We start from the raw sequence: 20,057 nt of genomic DNA, 5'->3' as shown, positions 1-20,057 counted from the left end.
TACTGTCCTGAAATCTACGTAAAAATAAATGTATCATTCGAATATCAATGCAATCAAGGGTGCAATTTGTTCCACTAACTAATGAAGGATGAACCCTCTTCCTTTTCAACTACCAATTTATATTATCATGTTGATAAATATGTACTGCAGTAATGTTGAAAATAATTGTTACGGCCTTCGGTTCGTTCATTATACCCACGGTAAAGCGACATTTACCGAATTAATTTCTACTGTGAAATAAACTTTAAATCGAATTTCATATCCAATAAGAAAATTTCAAGTACGTCCGCAAGAATAGAAAACACATACATAAATAGAATTACAATTACATAGATTAATTATAAACAAACGCAGTTTATCACTGTGGTTTTACTGAAAATTAATGAAACAAGTAATAAAAACACTGACGGCTAAGTTTCGTCACGTTCGAAACAATTTCAAAGTCGATAGAAAAGTAAATTTTCAAACAGAGTCACCTTGATATTTGAAAATTGATAAACTGCGGAATTTATTGTTGGTTCGTTATATTAATAGCCTACAAAATGTTACATAATAATATGATGGAAGTAAAAGGATGCTGCTACTGCATTTTGACGATTATATTTTATTGCCATTTGTTATTAATCGATTTGGTTTCATTATTTTTATTGCAAAATTATTCCTTTTAAACTTGATCGTCGTTCATTAAGAAAGGAAGTTTCAATATGCATTAATTTACATTGTGAATAAAATGTCCTTGAATTTAAAATAAGATGAAATAAATCTGTACTTGTTTGGAAAGTTTTCCAACCCTTCAAACTGACTAAATAAACAATTTTTTTTAGTTAAAACTCGAAAGTTCAAATATTGCCATTTGTGTTTATTTTTCAAGGATATGTAAAATTAAAAATAAAATATTACTTACAATATGTTAATCACAAGATAAAAAACCAAATACCAAATAAAACTCTTCCCTTTGAAACAAAAAACTAATATGTTATCAGACAACGCCTTTTACACACAAAAATATCTTTTCTAATGAGTTAAATTATGTGTACATTTTAAATCAATTTGCTTTCCAGTGTTTTGTTTTTATTTTCCTGTTTAAATCACTTTATAATGATTATTAAAAATGAATGTTGTTTTACAACTAACTAAATTACTTTTAAAATTCGTTATAAACACATTTCAGATTTTCTTTTTATCGATATTATGTTTATTTTACTTAGTATTATGGATTTAGCACATAGATATTTATGTACTTTCTATGTCGAACTTAAAATACGTGGATAAGTAATGTCCCATTTAGTAGTATATTTGCTTTAAGTGTTTGATATCGATTAAGTAAACTACGATCAAAATGACAGGAATAAGGAAAAAAAGCCTGGTAAACCTCATACAGCATCCTCAATTATTATTAGTTGGCCAACGAACCAAACGGATGTTGTCTATATTACATCTACTCTAAACAATTGTTAAAAATTTTACATTTCACAATTCAAACAATCCTAGTTTAAAATTGTACATTAAGGCAGGTGATTAACATAACGTTATGTTTTATGTTTTTATTCTTTAAAATGGAATACAACTCAATATTTAACAAAAGTGTAAAAGTAATATGATGATTACATTAAACTTCAATAAATATTATATGCATAAGTTCTCCAGACACGCTGATATATATTTGGACTTCCGTACGGTATACTTCGAAACAACAAAAAACCACCCTGTATATATATACAGGGTGTTTCATAATTATATTATTATTATATATTAAAACATTATAATGTTTGAAATGTTTAAAACAAACCCAATTAAAATATAATACGTTTTTATTTTTTATATTATTGTTTTAAATTTTTTCCCACGTCGGCACTTTCATGCCAATTTCGATTGTGTCGATTACCTATAATTTTATAAAACGACTGAGAGTTCAAAAAGAAAGGAAAGAACAATAGGAATATATGTTTAAGGTTAATTACAGAAACTTTTCTTCTTTCAATAAGAGAATACTGACACACTCTCCAGAAATCCAATTGATTCTGATAAATACTTCAATTGTTCATAGTTTATTTATTATTGTTGCACAAAAAAATAGGTATATTTTTTCTTCAGAAATATTAATTAATAGAAAGAAAATAATTAATATGTATATGCATAGAATTATAAATAAATGTAAGCAAATTTGAATAATATTAATTACTAATAAAACGATAAGAAAACTGAATCATCGAGAATATCATTTAAAAGTCTTATCAACAATTTTCAGTTATTTTTCCTTCATTTACATTACTAGCATAATAAATAGTTACGATATTTTGGAATGTTTACTAACAATTTAATCATATATGTACAACAGGTACCTTACTTAATTAAGAATACATTGATTAATGAAATTAGATAAACTTACCCAGTTATTATCCTTAAAAATAGACATTTTTTCTAGGTATCCTTCGTACTTGTTTTATTCAAAGAAAGTTGCTCACACACATAATAATTTCTAAATATTGCACTTAACAGTATAATCCTTTTGTCCAATATAGATCACAAAACGTACAAAAGTATCCAACTATTATTTAAACAAATCAACAGTTAAAAAACATCAAATCCGTTACCAAAACAAAAAAGATAAATTCCATTTTATTATCGCAATGTTCAAATAAAATGGAACAGTCTTATCTAAAACGTCGCGCGATTTTATAAAAAATAAATGTGCGCGAATCGCGCGCCACAAACAATTCAAGACTGACTCTAGCAACAAAACATTACACCTGCAATGCGAGAACTACTGAATGATGGAGTAGGGGACTTTCTAATTCGTCAACCGGCAACACGTGTGTCTTTAATTCCACCTTAAACACTTTTTTATAGATCTATACAGTACCTACGTAGAAATTATTAACAATCACTCCTTTTATTTAAATATTTTGCTTCATTAAGTCACAAATCATCCCAATGTTTTTTGACAAAATATATGTAATTTTTCCTCTTACTGAACGTCTAAGATATTATGTTTTTATATATTATGAATATTATTCTTTAATTAATTTAAATTTAATTAATCAATTACTCTCCAATTTTCTTATTTCGTCAACGCTCTATTTAACCAGTTTGTTTTTTAAGTAATTTATTAGTGTTAGGTGACAATGGAACGTATCTTTTATCCTTTGCGATATATGGAAATGCTATTTTGGTCAATGGATTTATCTCATATCAATTAATTTCTAGAAAGTTTCAAAGCAATATTCAAATTTTTTCAGAGACGTCTAAGCTAAAAAATTTTACATCTCTAAAAATTTAAGTTTATTTTAAAAAAATGGATTTATGAAAGTTTATAAATTATGGCAATATAAGAATTTTTTCTATTTATTTATTTAAATTGTCAAACACAGTTTTACCAACAGTAAAATTAAGCATATTTTGGAACGAAACAAAAAAGCTCGCCAATAAAAGAAATATTTGTTAATAGAACAAATAATAATTGCAAATCTAGAAGTCATTCCATATTTGACGTTGGCATCAAAAGAGTTTTCTAAAATCCATTTAACCGTTGCCGCGTACCGTTTTGAATTTTTTGGTGCATTCTAGTGTGCTACGTTTGGCTCACCTGCATCGTAAACCAACTTCAGTCAGTTGTCCCGGCAAACTCGCTAGCTCGTTAGTTTAGGCGTGTGTTGGAAAACTGTCCGTTTTTTATAATACCACAAAACATCTACAGAATGACTGACAAAGCGTAAGTAAAATTGTTTCGTTCATTGTTTCCGCTTAATTCTGAATTTGGATTTGATTCGGTTGATAGTCGCGTAAAAAAACAAGGAAATAGCGAATAGTACGGCCATGTTGTTGATCTCTGGAACTGTGTAATCGATTCTAGAACATTCCAAGATTTTCTCGTTATATTTTTACATTCATCATTCAAGGCGTTTGTTTTCTTGTTTGTATTACTCAATCTCTACCTACTGATTAAATCATGGTAAACGTGTAAATTTAACCTCACTTTCTCGGGTAGCAGTTATGGTTGTTTGAAGTGAGAAATTTTTTGAAAATGGATTTATTACCTCACTTTTAGATTAACTCATGTATATCTGATTTTTGTTTAACATTGCTTAGAAACCGATATTATGCCAATGAGCCACCTTTCAAGGTGACAATTTTTGCAATTTTTCAACTACAATTCATTTTAAATAAGTTTCTCGAATTGAATACTTTTAGGTTACCCCCACCACCAGTTATGTGGGCCCAAAGAGCCGCCGTAGTATTCTTAACAATAAACTTAGAGGATGTAAAGAATCCAGAAATCAAGTAAGTAAATTTCCAATTGTAATTTTGACTGCGAAGTCTAACAAGATTTGTTTATTTGACAGATTCAACAAAGACTCCGTATACTTCAAAGGATTGGGCGGCGTCGAAAAGAAAGAGTACGAAGTAACGATTCCCCTGTATAAAGAAATCGATCCCGAAAAGAGCAAAAGCTTCAACCGCGAACGTTGCATCGAAATCGTCCTCTCGAAAGCAAACCAGAACGAATCATACTGGCCGCACTTGTGCTCCGACAGCAAGAAGCACCACTGGCTGAAATGTGACTTCAACAAATGGAATGACGAGGATGACTCAGGCGATGAAGGAGTCGGCGGAATGGGAGGCGGTGATTTCGAGGAGATGATGAGACAGATGGGCGGTTTGGGAGGAGGTGGTGATAAACCATCGTTTGACGATTTGGACGATGACGAGGACTCTGATGACGGACCCATTCCAGATCTCGAATAGTTTTGATGTTTGAATGTTATATTTACATTCACGGTTGATTGTTGAGTTATTGATAAATAAATATTACTTTTTAGTGGTGGTTTTCGTGTCATTTCACGTGTAAATTCTTTCATTGGATCATTTAAATAATTAATGTGCATTATGCCCTCTGAATTTATTTATCAATAACTGGCGAATGGTTGGTTTCAAGTTTGATATGAAGTTTCTTTTCATTTTCAGTGTGATATTACTAAAGTACTGTTACAGTAGGGTCAGTCATGCTTCTTTTATATAAAAATTGTAGTTCTCAGTGAACCACTTAAATAGCCAAGTGCCCTCCTTACCTTGATTGATTCTTTTTGATTCTTTGTAACATCCTAAATAAATAACAAATATTGTATTTAAAATCACGTGTTTCATTTTTCGGAAAAGGTATTTTAATAATAAACATTTCAGTTGAGGACTAATGTTTATTGATAAATTATTATTTATAAATACATTGTATAAAGCTTAAAAGTTAATCAAATGCCAAAATTCTATCAAAACCGTTGTGTATTAAGCACTTTTACTTTCTTGTTGTTCAAACCTTGGGTACTTGTTTTGAATTTCCTCCCATGTTTGTTTACTGTATGCCAAATTGTGGACCACTAAAGCTACTTCACTGAGCTAAAGTACAAAAGATGAATTAATACATATTTTTTATAATTAATAATAAATCTGATGCTCACCGGAATTCTAACTTGCAACATAGAATCTCTTTCTCTTAATGTTACACTATGAGGTTCTTTCAATGTGTCAAAGTCAACAGTTATTCCATAAGGAATTGCAATCTCGTCAGTTCTAGCATATCTCCTTCCAATTGACCCGGAACTGTCATCGACTTTATGAGAAACATCGTGCTTTGTCAATTCAGAAGCTATCAAAAAATACCCATTGTAATTTTCATAAAACAAAATAATAGTATACTTACAAAGTTGCTTAACAAAAGGCACAAACTCTTGATTTCCACTTAAAGGCAAGACACTACATTTTAATGGTGCAACAACCGCAGGCAAAGACAAGTATGTTCGTTGTTCGTCATTGTCTCTCATTTTGAAATTGTGTTCAAATATAGCATACATGATTCTACCAATTCCTGAGATAAAAAATCAAAATTGTTTAAAAATATAACATTATCCAGAAACTTATTTACCAAATGAAGGTTCGATAACACTCGGCGTAATTTCCTCTACGTGAAGTGTCTTTTGATAACGTTTAACACCAACATGATCTTTGGTCAGGTTGAATTTCTGGTCTCCTGCAGCTAATTCAAAAGATCTGAAATTGCCATTAAAAATGAAAAGTCACCAACTTTGAGTCTTAATTTACCCATTAGTTTCTAAACTCTTCTCCAAATTTTCAACATCATTAATCTGTAACTTGGCCAAAGCGTCAGTTATTGCTTTGGCGTCCTTTTTGAATGTTTTGCCAAATGGTCCTTTATTAGGTGCAGCCTCAACAACATCCACAACCTTGGGCTCTGCCAATTTCTTCTCAGCGGCCAATCTTACACCGGTTGCATTCGTATGCTGCGTTAAATCATAGGCTGATCTGTCTGCGCAACCCACACACTCTACCCAACCCTACAAAGAAGCATTTTATCACAATATTATAAAATCTATTTGAAAATACTAACATAACTGGTAAGAATTTCGGCATCCCAACAGTCACAAGCATAATGTGCCATTTCATTAGACATGTGTTGCCTAAATCGTAACCTTGCTGGATCCACACCAATTTTAATTAGGAATTTTGAGATCCTGGTTAAGAAGTAGCCCAAAGTCTCATTCGCAACCAATTTCTAAAATACAGAACAATCATTAAATGCCCTACATACTAGGCAAATTTTTTTAAGTTATTACTCTTTGAACAGCGTCTCCTATTTTCGTTTTCTCGGCCGGTTTGCCGTCCATTTGGTTACAAGCCGAGTACAAGAGGAGCACTTCGTCTTTTACGGATTCAAATTTCGGATGGCTCTTGTCGTTTGGATCACAAAAATGTTCGATTTCCGCCATCGTGAACTCACGGACGCGAATCAAACCGGATCGCGGCGAGATTTCGTTTCGGAATGCGAGACCTATTTGGGCCGAAGCGAACGGCAATTTGCCCTGATTGAATTCCAATAGACGTTTGAAATTCACGAAGATCCCTTGAGCTGTCTCAGGTCGCAAAAATCTATAACAAAAATATATACATAGTTATATGTACTAAGGCTGGCCAATGGTTCATACACAAACATTATAAAATATTTTAAATCATACTAATAAATAAAAAATTAAATCTTTCTTTTTAAATTTAATGGTGTAATACAATACAAACAAGTGATATATTAAAATAAAAATAAATTACATAGTATAATGTAAGCAACAGTTTTAAAAGTTCTTATTTATTAAATAAATGGAATATAGATTATGTACTAACATAAGTACACATGTTAAAGTATGATAGAATTATTTGATCAATTAAATATATTTATATACTTCTTAGTTTAGTTACTTCTTACAAATGTTACTGTTACTTAATGTTTTTCTTAATCTGTTGCAAATTTGAACAAATCTAATTTACTTCAAACTCTGTCATTAACCACAATGCTCATTATATTCACATTTTTTTATATAAAAAATCAATTTGGTCTGGAAAAGAGTATAACATACTTTATTAATATTTATAAAAAAATTAACATAACTCAAATATTTCAATATTTTATGGAGTAAGCTATCACTGCTCACTGCAACATGTCAACAGAAATGTTGCCACTTCTCCTGTATGGTTTAAAAAAAAATTATTTGCTTATGGTGTTACTTGTTCAAATGGAACAGTTTAATACTTCCCAAAGGAAACACGTTGTTTTACAGTCTGTCTCTGCATTGAAAACCATGCATTTTAACCACCACTTGAATCAAGGGCCCAAATTTCAATTGAAAAAATCATCTCTCCAACCATGCTTCCAATGCTTCTGTACTATGTTTAAACATAAAAATTTAGTATTTAAAATGGTATAGTTGCCCCACTGGCCACAAGAGCTTAAATTTACGTTCTTCACTCCAAAGAACAATATTCTATTTTTCTTGAGGTCATGACAAGTGGGATTTTGCAAATACCAGAGGAGACGATCTGTTTTTATTTGCATCAATAAGACGAATTCTCACTGATATGCTATTAACATCTAGATTAAATTGTGTCGAAATTTCTTCCGTTGTCTTGATATTTTGTGAAAATCCCTCATAATTTGTCTTGGGAGTGGTTTTTCATAAACGACCTGGTTTACATTAATTTTTAACACCACCTTGAATACGAAATTTACACAAAATCTTTAAGTAACATTTAATGCTTTGTCATATTGTGTTTGACCACTTTCACAAAGCTCAATTACTCTTCTCCTAAATTGAAGTGAAAGGTAAACGTGTTTAGACATTATGATGTTGAATCCGACCGAAAATTTAATGAATTTAATTTAATATTCCATACTTTTTTCAAGTATGTCAAAGTATCTATCTGATAAAGACATTACCAAAAAACAATGAACAACAATACTAGATATGAAAAATCTTAAGGGATATAATTCCAATTTTTAAAAATATTCCATATTTTTCTTCACCACTATATATATGTAAGTAAAACTTTAAATTTCTTACCCTTTAACTAAACCAGAAGGTCCAATTTCAGTTGCAAACATGAGATTGAATTCCATGGGTTCAGTGAGTTCATTACCAGTTATTGGACTTTTCATGTTGAATTTTTTCAAAATTGCTGCCATTTCTTCCTTATTCATTCCATCCAACTAAATATAGAATAGAACAAGTCTTCAAATGAGTAAATATCATAAAGAGATTGAAATTGTGCGAATGTTAAATTTGATGAATAGTTGGCAAAGTAAAAGTAAAGCTATAATAGATATAAAACAGAACTTTTAAACAAATTTACATACACAATACAATCTTTGTTAAGTACAAAAAATAATTAAAAAGTTATCTTACTTTAATGATAATATCTTCACATTCTGCTTTAACTTCTGCAGTGGTCTTTTTGTCTACTGCAATTTTCTCTAGGTGTGCCTTTATCAAATGATCCAACCTAAAGCACTCCCCATTTTGACAATCTTTCACCATCAAATCAGCAAATCTGTCTACATGTCCCGAAGCTCTAAAACATAATTTTCAAATAATCTCAAACCTCTTCATAGGCCTGTGCTATCATACTTTAAGACAGGCTCTGGTGTTAAAATTGTACAGTCAACTTCTAACATCTGTTCTTCCAATACAAAAAATTGTCTCCAGGCTTGTAGCAAATTGGATTTAAAGGCACATCCCATAGGTCCAAAATCGAATTGGCCTGTGATACCGCCATAAATTGCAAATGACTGATCATAGAAGAACCTCCTCTTGAGAAGGTCTTCCATCTTGGCCCTGTCAAATGTTGCATTTGGGGCCAAACTTAGTTCCTTGTCTTCCAATACTTTTTTTCTGGCTTTCAATTCAGCCACAGCCTTTTTCACATCCAAATCTGGCGCGCCATCGGCTTTCAACTTTCTAACAAGATCACCCTGTAATTTTCGTCAGTACAAAAGTAAGGTTAATTAGAGTTATTACTACTAAATCTTACCTGTTCTTTCACAGAAGCGCGCAACGGAGCTAAAATCTCCTCGATCTTCGGATCAGCCATTGTGTCCCAATAAATATTTAACTTAACGTTCCGGTGTTTTTTATTAGAACCCCACTTTTGATGAACAGATGAGGTGATGCAAAAACTCTTTTTATTGACGTATGTAGGAAGACAATAAGATCGGACACAGACCTTAGTCAAACTGCGCAACGTTGCATATAATTTCATGCCACGCTGTAAAAAACAATTTTACCGGAATGTGAAAGGCATAAGTTTATCTCACGTGGAGATTGGGGAATTTTTGCATCGAAATTGTTGGTATACACTTTTATGTTGTATGGGTTGCCTATGCAGTATAGGATTTATATCCTTATTTTGTAATATAATAAAAACTGTAGAAAATTTCAGTCTTTTTAAAATTTTATTAATTCAGCAATAGAAGTACAACATATAACGAAGAAATGTACGGACACAGCGTTACCATCATTAGGATAACTTATAACATAGTTAAATGGACTGAAATCTAATTTTTCATCCAACATAAAAACAGGCGTTTTTCTGAAATATATGGACAAAACAAACAATATAAGAGAGACCATGATCTTTAATCCATACGGCAACATAAACGCGTACGTTATTGAAGGATTTTTTGAGGTCCTAATTTCAGATAATTGCTGTTCATGATTATTGATTTTTCGTTGGATCTTAGAATATTTTGAAAAATTATCAACCATGTCCAATTTAGTCTGTTCGCTTCTCAGTTCTTTTATTTGTTGTAAAATTTCGAATTCCTTTTGTGTTGGTCGGTTCCACCATTTTAACAACTAAAAATGAATTATAGTTAAATTTGTTTATTGTTCGCAAATATTTTATAATTTTAACTTACTGTATTAGTCACTGTCGATGAATGTACTAGAATTATTGTTAAAATAATTATGAAAATAAATAACAACATTTGAATGATTATAATAAATTTAAAGGTTAGAATTGGAATGTCAGAAATTATGTCGATACGAGGGGTAAAGAAAAAGTTATTATTTGTTTTTTTTTATTTGGAAAAAAAAATGTAAAAAAATGATAATTGCAGCAATGTAACTAAATTTATTTTTTTATTAAGTAGCTGGAGGAGTGTTAATAAATTTTAAACATAATTTTTTTAAAAATAAGCATTTCTTTAAACTAAAAATACAAAACATAAATATTATAATTTATAGCTAATTTATTTTGATTATCTGACAATGTTGATTAAAAAGCCGTTCAATCAATCAATAATTGAGCAAGTGATTATATAAGTGGGTGCCGCATTGTTTTGGAAACACCCCAATGAACAATGAAATTATCGAATTATATTTTATATCCGGTCAATCAACTTCCAATATCCGTATTGTTGTAACCATTCTGATCGCCTGGCAACAAGTAAATCTTTTGCGCACTAATAAATAAATGTTCAAACCACCACCTTTATTCACTTCACTATCTACACTCTCACAAACTGTATGCAAATATTCCTTCAGAAAATAAAGAGTTTTGTGTTTTTGTACTGGGAAATGTGGTTTAATTAATTAATTTTCATTCGCGTGTCGAATCTATATCCATTATCATTTTTCCCATGTGGTGAAGTTCCCATAACTTGTTAACAACAAGCGTTTTTTGCGCTAGTGTCGCTCGATATTTTTGTACCATATTTTGGCCAGTGTTTTCTGTGAAGTCGTCAAAGTATCACACCAAAAACAAAAAGGTAACGTAATTTGATTTCAGTACTAAGATGGTATTGTAGTAATTATATATCACATTATTCTTTTGTTATTTATTAAAGAAATTAAATTAATTATCATATTAATTATGTTTTATTAAAATAATTAAAGAAATTATTTATTGTTACAAAAATAGATAGATTCATTAAACCTTAGAATTAAAGTTCAACACCTCACCCTATTTCGAAACACAATGCTATGTTGAAAGCTATTTTGATTGATTTATTGAGTTTTTTCGTTTTCCAAATTGGTTCGTAAGAAACCAATTGTATGAAATTTTATTAGAAATGTATCGATTGTTAGGCGTAATTCACAAATGACAAATAATAACTTTGAAGAACTTTATAATAAAATAAAGATCGAGTATTGTTAAATAAATATTTATTCACGTGGATGAATTAAAATTTAAATTAGAGAGAGAATCTAACTAAATTGTATATATTGTATAATTGTTATCGCATGAGGAAACCACAAACCAATTAATACTCCCAATTATTTTTATCATTTGAAACAGGAACACTAGTTAAATGTGGATATATTATATAATAAATATAAAATTTCTAATGAATTTTATGAAGATTAATTATATTTTTAGCAATTAAAGTGTTAAATCAAATTATTAAGTCATTTAATTGTAATAACAGATAAAAGTGACATTTTTATGGAATATTTATATTATGTTGCACAGAACAAACAGTTAAGTTAAATATATTTTGTCGTCTATATTTACAATGTTGAACCGATTTCACTGTAAAAGTGTGATTCATAAGATCAAGGCCAAGAGAAATCCGCGATCCATTAAAAAATTAACTTGCGGTTCTTAATTCGTAGATGTTTCGTCCACAAAGTGCCCAGTCGCGTCAGGAGTCCGAAATGGCAGCGAAAAGTCTACGGGAACTCCAATCCCTTGGGAATTCTTCGGATCCCGTCCAAAGATTGAGACTGCTGTGTCTTTCGAGAGGTGCAAATGGGATTCTAGGTTTGGGAAGGTTGTTTCGCAGGATGGACGATGACGGTAACAAAAATCTTAACAAGGAGGAATTTACGCACGGACTAAGGGAAATGGGCTTGGAAGTTACCGATGAAGAAATTGGAGAGATGTTTAATAAGTTTGATACCGATAATAGTGGTAGTGTTAATTTGGATGAGTTTTTGGTTCACATCAGGGTGAGTTAAATTAATTTATAACGTGCTTTTTATTCCTTCCCTATCGAATTTTAATATTACTGATTTTTATCTGTTGTCAACAGAAAATATGTTATCTAACTTAATGCAGTAAATTACAAAATCAATAAAATTACAACCACAATAACTCAAATATCTGATATGTTCGTTAATTTATTATTGTTCCTCATTTTATTTTATGATAAATGGTAAATAATTACCCTGTTTAGTGGTTAGTTTAGTTATTTTATTGGAACCGAGGGACACCCAATTTTTTTTTATTATAACGATCCACGCAATTATTTGTTAAATATTCATGTCTGTTCTAATTCTCATTAACTTCATGAATATATAATTAAATAGCTGTCTTGTTTTCACTTGTTTCAATTGTTGTAAAAAAAAATACATAAATACGTGGAAACGGTATTTTTTATATTTATTTAAATGTTAATTTCATAGAATAATTTAATTTTAAAAAATACAATTTAAAGTAAATGTAAAAATTTTGCAGTATTTATTACTACATTTTTAACTGTTTTTACCAATTTTTAACCTTGCGTACAAGATTGATTAATTAACCAATAATTTGGTTTAAATAGTTTTAAAACAAATTAGCGTTGAGTCATTTGTACATTACAGGAAAACATTTTAAACATTCAGCGTAAACTAAAATCTAGTCCATTTATTTAGTATCGATTATCGATTTGCTGCATTATTTAAACGTGAAAACTGTGACAAAGCAAAAGGTCAATTCCAACGGCAATCAACACTATAGAATATTTAAAATAAAGGATATAAATTAATTGAAAATTCTTTGTGCAGCCTCCCTTATCCGAGACCAGAAGAAAAGTGATCGATGAAGCTTTCAATAAAATGGACAAAACTGGCGATGGCGAAATAACAATAGACGATTTGAAAAACGTTTATAATGTTAAATCCCATCCTCGATACATTTCAGGGGAAGAAACCGAAGAGGGAATTATGAAACGATTTTTGGGAAATTTTGAACAGGATGCCACAAGAGACGGAAAGGTAGAAAACGTGAAGTTTTTCATAATCATTTCTTAAAATTTCTTGATGTTTTTAGGTGACTAAAGAGGAATTTGTGAACTATTACTCCGGCATCAGTGCTTCAATAGACAACGATTGTTACTTCGACCTAATGATGCGACAAGCTTATAAGTTATAATTTTTGTGATTATTGATTGTTGTTTTCGATAGATGTTTGTAACTTATTATCAAATTACCATTTAGCTGTTGTTATAATGATATATTTTATTTATTATATTTCTCTATTTACGGTTGTAGTGCTTTTTCATAATTAAAATCAAATTTAATAAAAGTTAAACATTATTTTGTTGTGTATTATTTGATACATTTGTTACGAATTAAGGAATAATTAGAAATTTCATATCGTTCTTCTTAATTTATATTTTTACCAATGGCGACTACTCAGATGAGGCAAGTGAAGTATTGCCTCACCTATAGAAATGATTTTATTGACATGTTAATATAAAAAAATACATTTAATTATGTTTTTTACTTTAAAGCAGAAAATAATTTAATTTTTAAACAAAGATAGAAGGCTAATATTTTGTAAAACCGACAATTAAATAAGCAATAACAGTTTTATATTAAATTTCAATGAAAATTTTGTGCGCAAGTTCACCAGGCGCACTTTTAAATGTCTCTTCGCGCCAATTCGTTTCATAAATAAATCTTAAATATTTCTGTTAAAATGGTAGGGGAGGTGAGCCTTTAGCCAATGAGATAACACCAAATACCTACACAAAGTTTCCGAACATTGACGATTCTTCAGTTTCAACATCTACTTGATCGTGTGTGTGTCTGGTGTATTTAGCTGTGGAAAGATTTTTAATACTGTGTCTCTTTTTTACTATGATATGGCGTCAACCAGAAATAATACTAACAAATTTATTAATATAAGAAAGGCAATGAAGATATTTGGGATTTAATTATGCGTTAATTTTTTTTCATCAGGCTCACGAGCTTAGAAACAATAGTTATTTTACTATTAATTAATACTTTTTAATGACTGATCTGGACACAAATAGAAAAATGATAAATTGTGATTAAAACAGGTTTCTTTAAACCGAGGATAATTTATTGAAAGCATAAGTAACATCATCTCGTCCAACAAATTCGACAGTTTCAGTCCAAAGCCCGTTGTACAATCTTACGTCATTATTGATTAAATACTTGATTTTCATTTCGCTTCCCTAACAACATTAACAGAAAATAATAAACATCGCTAGTGACACTAACAATAATTGGGAGACATATGTATAAAATGATATGGTTAGTATACATGATATATTCTGATTGATTATGCCTGACAAGCGATAACTCTTAATCCTTAACTGATATGATTCATTCTATCGAGATGTCAACGATCAACGATGATCGGCCGGTGGAGGAGGCTGATTGACCCTGCCCGGAGTGTCTTGGTTCAATTGCGATGCCGTAACACTTCTGGTCTGCAATGTCGAGGTCTGCGGCTCATCCAACAGTTGCCTTAATCTCTGAAGCTGCGCCTCTAATTGTCTGTTGTGGTCCTCCAAGATCTGCATCCTGGCTTCCAACCTGCCCTTGTGTTGTCTTAACAATCTAGCTTCGGCCAACACGTCATGTTGCGGCTGAGGTGGATGTGGCGCAGATCCTCTCTGCAACTGATCATACTCTTGACGCAGCGCTGCATTTTCCGCTTCCAATTCTCGTATCATCTCCTGCAGCTCTGCACGTTGTTCCTCGTCAATGACCAACATTAACTGTCCCGGACTGGCAGGTGCCGCTTCCAATGATTGGCAGTAGTCAGCTATTAGTCTGTGCTCATCCTCCGGACTTGCGGCGCGCAATTCCACCTCCGCCAGTCTGCTAGCATAGATTTCCAGTCTGGAGTGCATGTCGTTGTGCTGAGGTGAAGCCACCGGACTCTCCAATTCATCTCCCTCCAAAACGGAACGCACCGGAAGGTAACCGACACGTGGGTGTTTCACGAAGTATCGCTTACTCTTGAATTTGTTCTTTAAAGCACGCGTAAAGTCGCGCATATCTTCGATGGATGTGGTGGCAGCACAGTACTCCTGCATTGGATGCGACAGTTTGTGGCCCTTGGTCAGTTTTCCCGCGAAAAAACATGTCTGACACATGTCGAAGTTGAAGCACTTCAAACACCTGTATCTCAAACCAACTATCGGGTATTGCTTACACGAATTGCATTTTGCCTGGTGCTTGGCGCTCTCTGCCGCTGCCAGTCTATGTAAGACCGGTAGCCAAACTAATGATTGAGGTTCTTGTTTCAACCAGGCCAAGAAATGGGTAACTTCTAAGTCTTCCCGTTCTCCTAGACAGCTACGCACGCTCGGCTCTATATTAGAACCTCCGAAAGCCGCCACTTCCCCTAGTTGTCTCGGTACTTGAAGAATGTCGTGTAAGAGCAGACCTAGTTTTCTTTGGTCTGCTTTTTGTTGCGGATCAGCTATCAATCTGAATAAATAACGATATTTGTCTTCCAAATGGCCTTTGGATAGTATTATCAGTCCAACTTTGAAGCTGAGTACGCGAATTTGACCGGTTCGTTGACTGTCGTAGACATTCAAAAGCCAATTCAATGCCAAATCGACGCAAAGTGGCACATCAACAATGACGGTGGTTTGCTGTGCCGAAACATTACCGTATATCGCTCTCAACACCAAAACCATATCCGCCACATCGAGTATTTTGTCGTTCTGCGCCCTTAAACCGTGCAAGTCGAACGCCTCTGATGCCGCACTCAATGTCACCAACTCCAAGCTCAGTTTCTTCTGGATGGATCTCAGTTTAAGGGCAGTTCTATATGCGGAAAACCGTACATCGTTCAGTTGTAACAAACAGGCGGCCAGCTCCAGCATTTGTGGATGGTCCCAGTGGGTAGTTTCAGTGCTGTGGTTTATGTAGTAGGGCACTTTGTTCGGGGTGGTTGCTCGCTCCCATGGTGGCTGTACGCTAGATGGACCCGGGGAGATTTCACCTTTAACAACATACAATTATTTATTATTATTTTATATGTATAAGTGAAGCTCATAGGATAAACGAGTATGAAATATAAAAGTTGGATGTGTTCCAAAAATAAAGGTCAATGACAACAAGAAATGGGTGAAACAAATCTTTATAAATATTAAAACATAAATTAAACAAAATTTCATACACGCACGCTTGTTGCCAACTATTAGTTATAATGTATAGAAAGAAGCACCTTTGTACTGGATTCTGACACGCGTCCGATTCATCATCACGACCGGCACCAAAACTCAATTTTGGACACGATTCTCGAAAAACCGTGTCATACGACATACTCCGATTCCAACACGTGTGTCTAACATCGTTGTAAACAAGCCACAAATTCAACTCGCCCACCGTTTGCCTATCCCACCACTTCGAAACATTAATTAAGCGTCTGAATTTACGAGAATAGAAAACGATGCGCCTGGCTGTGACGCACTCAGCTGGATAGATTCTCTTTTCTCGTTTATTTCTGATCAGATGATGTGGCTGGTGAAAGTCTGATTGTTTAACAATAATCAGCATTATGTGGGCGACACTTTTTCAAGGTAGTAACAAACATATTATAAAACGTTACTCTGGGACCGGTGACGCAAACAAATTTTTTTGGTGGGAATTGAATAGTTTTTGCGGAAGGTCACGTGAAAATAGTGCGCTTACATTTACAATTAGTTCGATTAGTGAGGAACTGACGTAATGTCAATAAAACGAGTGTTATAAATATATACGAAACAAAGCAGTCACGATCAGTATTAAAAATACCTTGTGTACTACTGGTCAGTTGTTCTCTCCGTTCCCTGATGGCAGCTTGAAGAGCTCGGCATCGTGCCGTACAATCTTCTAGTTGCGCGGCCAAATTGTTCGGCAAAGCTCCACCCATATTAGCAGCTTGGATCCTCGCTTCCTCCAGCGATCTCTGAAGCGGTGGCAGTTGTGTTTCCAATGTGCGCAGATTCACCAACAGCTCTCTGGCTTCGGCCGCACTCCTTGGACCGCTCCAACTCAGGGTGGCGCGTTCTAGCCGAGCCACCGCTCCTGAAGCTTCTTCCAGGTTCATGGTTAACTGTTTCAATTTCTGTTTCAAAATATAATTGATATATAATTAAAGTAGTAAAATGGGAAAATTTTCTAAAACACTGTTAACTAACTACAATGACATGCAACGTTTGTTATGAAATGTTAACATACAAAGGTTGATTGATTAAAAATAGATTTGTAACTACAGTGGTGGAAAAAGTATGGAATATTTATTTACTTGTTACAAATGTTACTAAATCTGAACAAATTAAATTTTTTGGTCCATTATATTCAAAGGTCTTTACTTTTTCTTTAATAAAAAATCAATTTGGTCAGGAAAAAATATCGAATGTTTTAATATTCATAACAAATTAAAATTATATTTATTTAAATATTTTGTGGCATAGGCTTCTATTAGTGCTTGGCATCTTTTAGACATAGAATCTACCAGTCTGTACTGTTAACAGAAATTTGCCATAACCACTGCTCCAGTATGATTTGAAGTTCATTATTATTCTATTCTTTTGATGTTTTTTGTTCAGATTCAAGGGCCTAATACTTTCCCATGGTGCTCAATAGGTTTCAGATCGGAAGATAGGGACGGCCATTCAAGAACTGTTAAGTTTGTAATTACAAAAAACATTTTAATCATTTTAGACGTGTGTCTGAGACACTTTCTGTTCTACTACTAACATTAAATTCCGTGTTTTGTCATGACGTTTTTCGAGGATTTTTAAGTCTTTTTATAATTTTGTCAGTCTTAGGAATGGTATTTCGTGGACGCTTTGGCTTGCGTCGATTTTTAAACGTGTTTGGACATTATTACGTTGAAAACGACAGAAAATATTAAGAATTTAAGTACAATTGACTGCAAATAAAATAATATTCCATTCTTAAAAAACTTACTCGATAGAAAAACCTAAACACAAAAAACGATGAGCGGTATCTAGTATACCGGACGGTATGAAAAATTCTAGAGGATAAAATTATTTAAAAATATTTAATAAAATACTTTTTCCACCACTGCATGTATGGACCATTCACACAAAAACAAAATTACCTTGTTCCATTTTAACAACATAAACATGCAACTACATCAGGCATATCATAGTGTGAATTACCAGCGTGTTCTGTTCGAATCGCGTAGCCAGTTGATCCGACTTATCGATTAACGCGTTCCATTTATCCGACAGTTTTACCAGTTCCCTTCGCAAATTTCTGGCAAGTTCGCCAGAGGGATCACCAGCAACATATTGCCTCGCACTTCTCAAACTCGTCTCCACAAGAGGACGTTTATCTTCTAGTTGCTGACGGAATGCTCGTAGGTCGTCTTGCCGAGCCGCTAGTCCGGATTCCGTGTCTTTTCTAATGACCCACTCCGTTAATTCGCGTAATGATAAGAGCAAGGCATTCCAGTAATCCGCGTTGTGTTCTAAACGGTTTCTGAGATCAGAAGTTCTTGAACACAGAGACTGAAACGAAAAGCATTCGTTTAATTTCCTTTTTGTGCTCAATCAGAAAAATATCTTGCGTACCTGCCACCTTCGTTCGATTTCGTCGCCTCTTAGCTGTAACATGAGCGCGTCTTCGGGAGCCAACGAGCCCAACAGTGCCAAACTGGAAGACCTCAGGGTCGCATGTGTTGGCGCCTGTCTGTCGAGATCGGCTTGTAGTTCCTTCAGCTGCATCGTTGCTCGTCTCGATTCGCTGTCTGATTCCAGTGATTCCAATACGGATTCGGCTTCGCTAAGCCAACCTAAAAACTTGTCTTGTGACCGGTCCAAATTTTGCAGGGAACTCATTGCGGAATGTAGTAGTTTGCCTCTGTTTATGACGCAGGCGTCCAATCTAAGATAGTGTTGATTTATGTATTCTGCTGCCTGGAATTACCAAATGGCAATTAAGTTTAAAGCAAATTTAAGATTAATATAACACAAGAAGTAAAACAACAACAAAAGACTTCTTTTATAATCCATTTATAGTAAGGCAATATTTTTTTAAATTGACACCTAAATACTCATAAACACTTGTATAAAGAATGTAAACTGTACATGATTGTTGCTAACCTTCTTGTATCGAGTGGTGTCTTCATGTTGGTGTGCAGTGACCAGTCTCTGGACCAACTGTTGGAATCCCTCAATCTGCGCCTTGAACTGGTGCAACTCCGCGTGGAGCCCCTTCTGCTCCCTTAGTTGCACTTCCAAGACATCGGCCGTGTGACCCACAGGCACCATTCCGGCCAATCGGCCCTCCATCCTCTGGAGCCATGCTTCTAATTCCAGTCGTCTTTGTTCAAAATTCTCGTCCTTCTTGTGCATTTTGTTCGAGTATCGTGTTATCACATGATGTCGCGAATGTGGAACGAACGGGAAGTGAAAAGGGCGATTACTTCAAGACGTTCGACCACAGATCGATGTTTAACACAGGGTTGATGACCGCGCACCTGCACTTCATTCGCACTACCCTCCTAACACATTCAATACGCGTTCAATTCCATCATTGATGTCCCGATATGGTTTTAATGGAAGTGAGTTAGATGTGACTTAATTCACAATTAACATTCATTAACCTTACTCAATTCATTTGACACGAATGGTTTACGGCCTTTAAAATCATTAAACACAATTGATTGGGATGCGCACTGTTTATGTGGAAACATTTTTGAAAATTGGCAACGCGGCTTATTTATTGCTT

At 33.4% G+C, this 20,057-nt stretch overlaps 4 protein-coding genes across 5 annotated transcripts; 2 read left to right on the top strand and 2 right to left on the bottom strand.

Moving 5' to 3' along the window:
• Positions 1–3,557: 3,557 nt before the first annotated feature.
• LOC109599052 (co-chaperone protein daf-41) lies at positions 3,558–4,824 on the top strand. Of its 2 annotated transcripts, none has more exons than XM_020014987.2 (3): positions 3,558–3,712; positions 4,192–4,281; positions 4,344–4,824. In XM_020014987.2, exons 1-3 carry the CDS (start codon positions 3,699–3,701, stop codon positions 4,744–4,746), a joined length of 507 nt encoding a protein of 168 aa, XP_019870546.1. In that variant the 5' UTR covers positions 3,558–3,698; the 3' UTR covers positions 4,747–4,824. The 2 variants fall into 2 exon arrangements, with proteins under 2 accessions (XP_019870546.1, XP_049822865.1); XM_049966908.1 differs by lacking the exon at positions 3,558–3,712 and adding an exon at positions 3,867–4,123.
• A 351-nt stretch (positions 4,825–5,175) lies between these two features.
• LOC109599051 (glycine--tRNA ligase) lies at positions 5,176–9,644 on the bottom strand. Its single transcript, XM_020014985.2, has 11 exons — positions 9,367–9,644; positions 8,964–9,307; positions 8,742–8,907; positions 8,400–8,545; positions 6,627–6,939; positions 6,401–6,565; positions 6,094–6,347; positions 5,918–6,042; positions 5,696–5,860; positions 5,454–5,641; positions 5,176–5,391 (listed from the first exon to the last, which is right to left on the bottom strand). The coding sequence occupies exons 1-11, from the start codon at positions 9,592–9,594 to the stop codon at positions 5,281–5,283; spliced, it is 2,205 nt and encodes a 734-aa protein (XP_019870544.2). The 5' UTR covers positions 9,595–9,644; the 3' UTR covers positions 5,176–5,280.
• Positions 9,645–10,800: 1,156 nt separating this feature from the next.
• LOC109599043 (calcyphosin-like protein) lies at positions 10,801–13,637 on the top strand. Its single transcript, XM_020014977.2, has 4 exons — positions 10,801–11,104; positions 11,952–12,287; positions 13,107–13,316; positions 13,372–13,637. The coding sequence occupies exons 2-4, from the start codon at positions 11,952–11,954 to the stop codon at positions 13,471–13,473; spliced, it is 648 nt and encodes a 215-aa protein (XP_019870536.1). The 5' UTR covers positions 10,801–11,104; the 3' UTR covers positions 13,474–13,637.
• A 750-nt stretch (positions 13,638–14,387) lies between these two features.
• On the bottom strand, positions 14,388–19,946 carry LOC109599060 (dystrophin). Its single transcript, XM_020014994.2, has 5 exons — positions 19,430–19,946; positions 18,899–19,243; positions 18,485–18,835; positions 17,109–17,421; positions 14,388–16,314 (listed from the first exon to the last, which is right to left on the bottom strand). Exons 1-5 carry the CDS (start codon positions 19,679–19,681, stop codon positions 14,699–14,701), a joined length of 2,877 nt encoding a protein of 958 aa, XP_019870553.1. The 5' UTR covers positions 19,682–19,946; the 3' UTR covers positions 14,388–14,698.
• Between the last annotated feature and the right edge of the window lie 111 nt (positions 19,947–20,057).

This window comes from Aethina tumida, chromosome 4, assembly GCF_024364675.1.
Source record: "Aethina tumida isolate Nest 87 chromosome 4, icAetTumi1.1, whole genome shotgun sequence".
Taxonomy (NCBI): Eukaryota; Metazoa; Arthropoda; class Insecta; order Coleoptera; family Nitidulidae; genus Aethina; species Aethina tumida.
The sequence above is the reverse complement of the archived record's forward strand: the minus strand, read 5'-3'. Positions and strand labels throughout refer to the sequence as shown.

Excerpts from the sequence above, each read along its gene's own strand:
- LOC109599052 (XM_049966908.1), top strand. The coding sequence starts at position 4,101 with ATGCCAATGAGCCACCTTTCAAG. Across the intron at positions 4,124-4,191 it reads CCAATGAGCCACCTTTCAAG|GTTACCCCCACCACCAGTTA; the intron begins GTGACAATTTTT and ends GAATACTTTTAG. Across the intron at positions 4,282-4,343 it reads GTAAAGAATCCAGAAATCAA|ATTCAACAAAGACTCCGTAT; the intron begins GTAAGTAAATTT and ends TTTATTTGACAG.
- LOC109599051 (XM_020014985.2), bottom strand. The coding sequence starts at position 9,594 with ATGAAATTATATGCAACGTTGCGCAGTTTGACTAAGGTCTGTGTCCGA. Across the intron at positions 8,908-8,963 it reads ACACCAGAGCCTGTCTTAAA|AGCTTCGGGACATGTAGACA; the intron begins GTATGATAGCAC and ends ATTATGTTTTAG. Across the intron at positions 5,642-5,695 it reads GCCTTTTGTTAAGCAACTTT|CTTCTGAATTGACAAAGCAC; the intron begins GTAAGTATACTA and ends ATTTTTTGATAG.
- LOC109599043 (XM_020014977.2), top strand. The coding sequence starts at position 11,952 with ATGTTTCGTCCACAAAGTGCCCAGTCGCGTCAGGAGTCCGAAATGGCA. Across the intron at positions 12,288-13,106 it reads AGTTTTTGGTTCACATCAGG|CCTCCCTTATCCGAGACCAG; the intron begins GTGAGTTAAATT and ends TTCTTTGTGCAG. Across the intron at positions 13,317-13,371 it reads ATGCCACAAGAGACGGAAAG|GTGACTAAAGAGGAATTTGT; the intron begins GTAGAAAACGTG and ends TGATGTTTTTAG.
- LOC109599060 (XM_020014994.2), bottom strand. The coding sequence starts at position 19,681 with ATGCACAAGAAGGACGAGAATTTTGAACAAAGACGACTGGAATTAGAA. Across the intron at positions 18,836-18,898 it reads AAATCGAACGAAGGTGGCAG|TCTCTGTGTTCAAGAACTTC; the intron begins GTACGCAAGATA and ends TTTTCGTTTCAG. Across the intron at positions 16,315-17,108 it reads ACTGACCAGTAGTACACAAG|GTGAAATCTCCCCGGGTCCA; the intron begins GTATTTTTAATA and ends ATGTTGTTAAAG.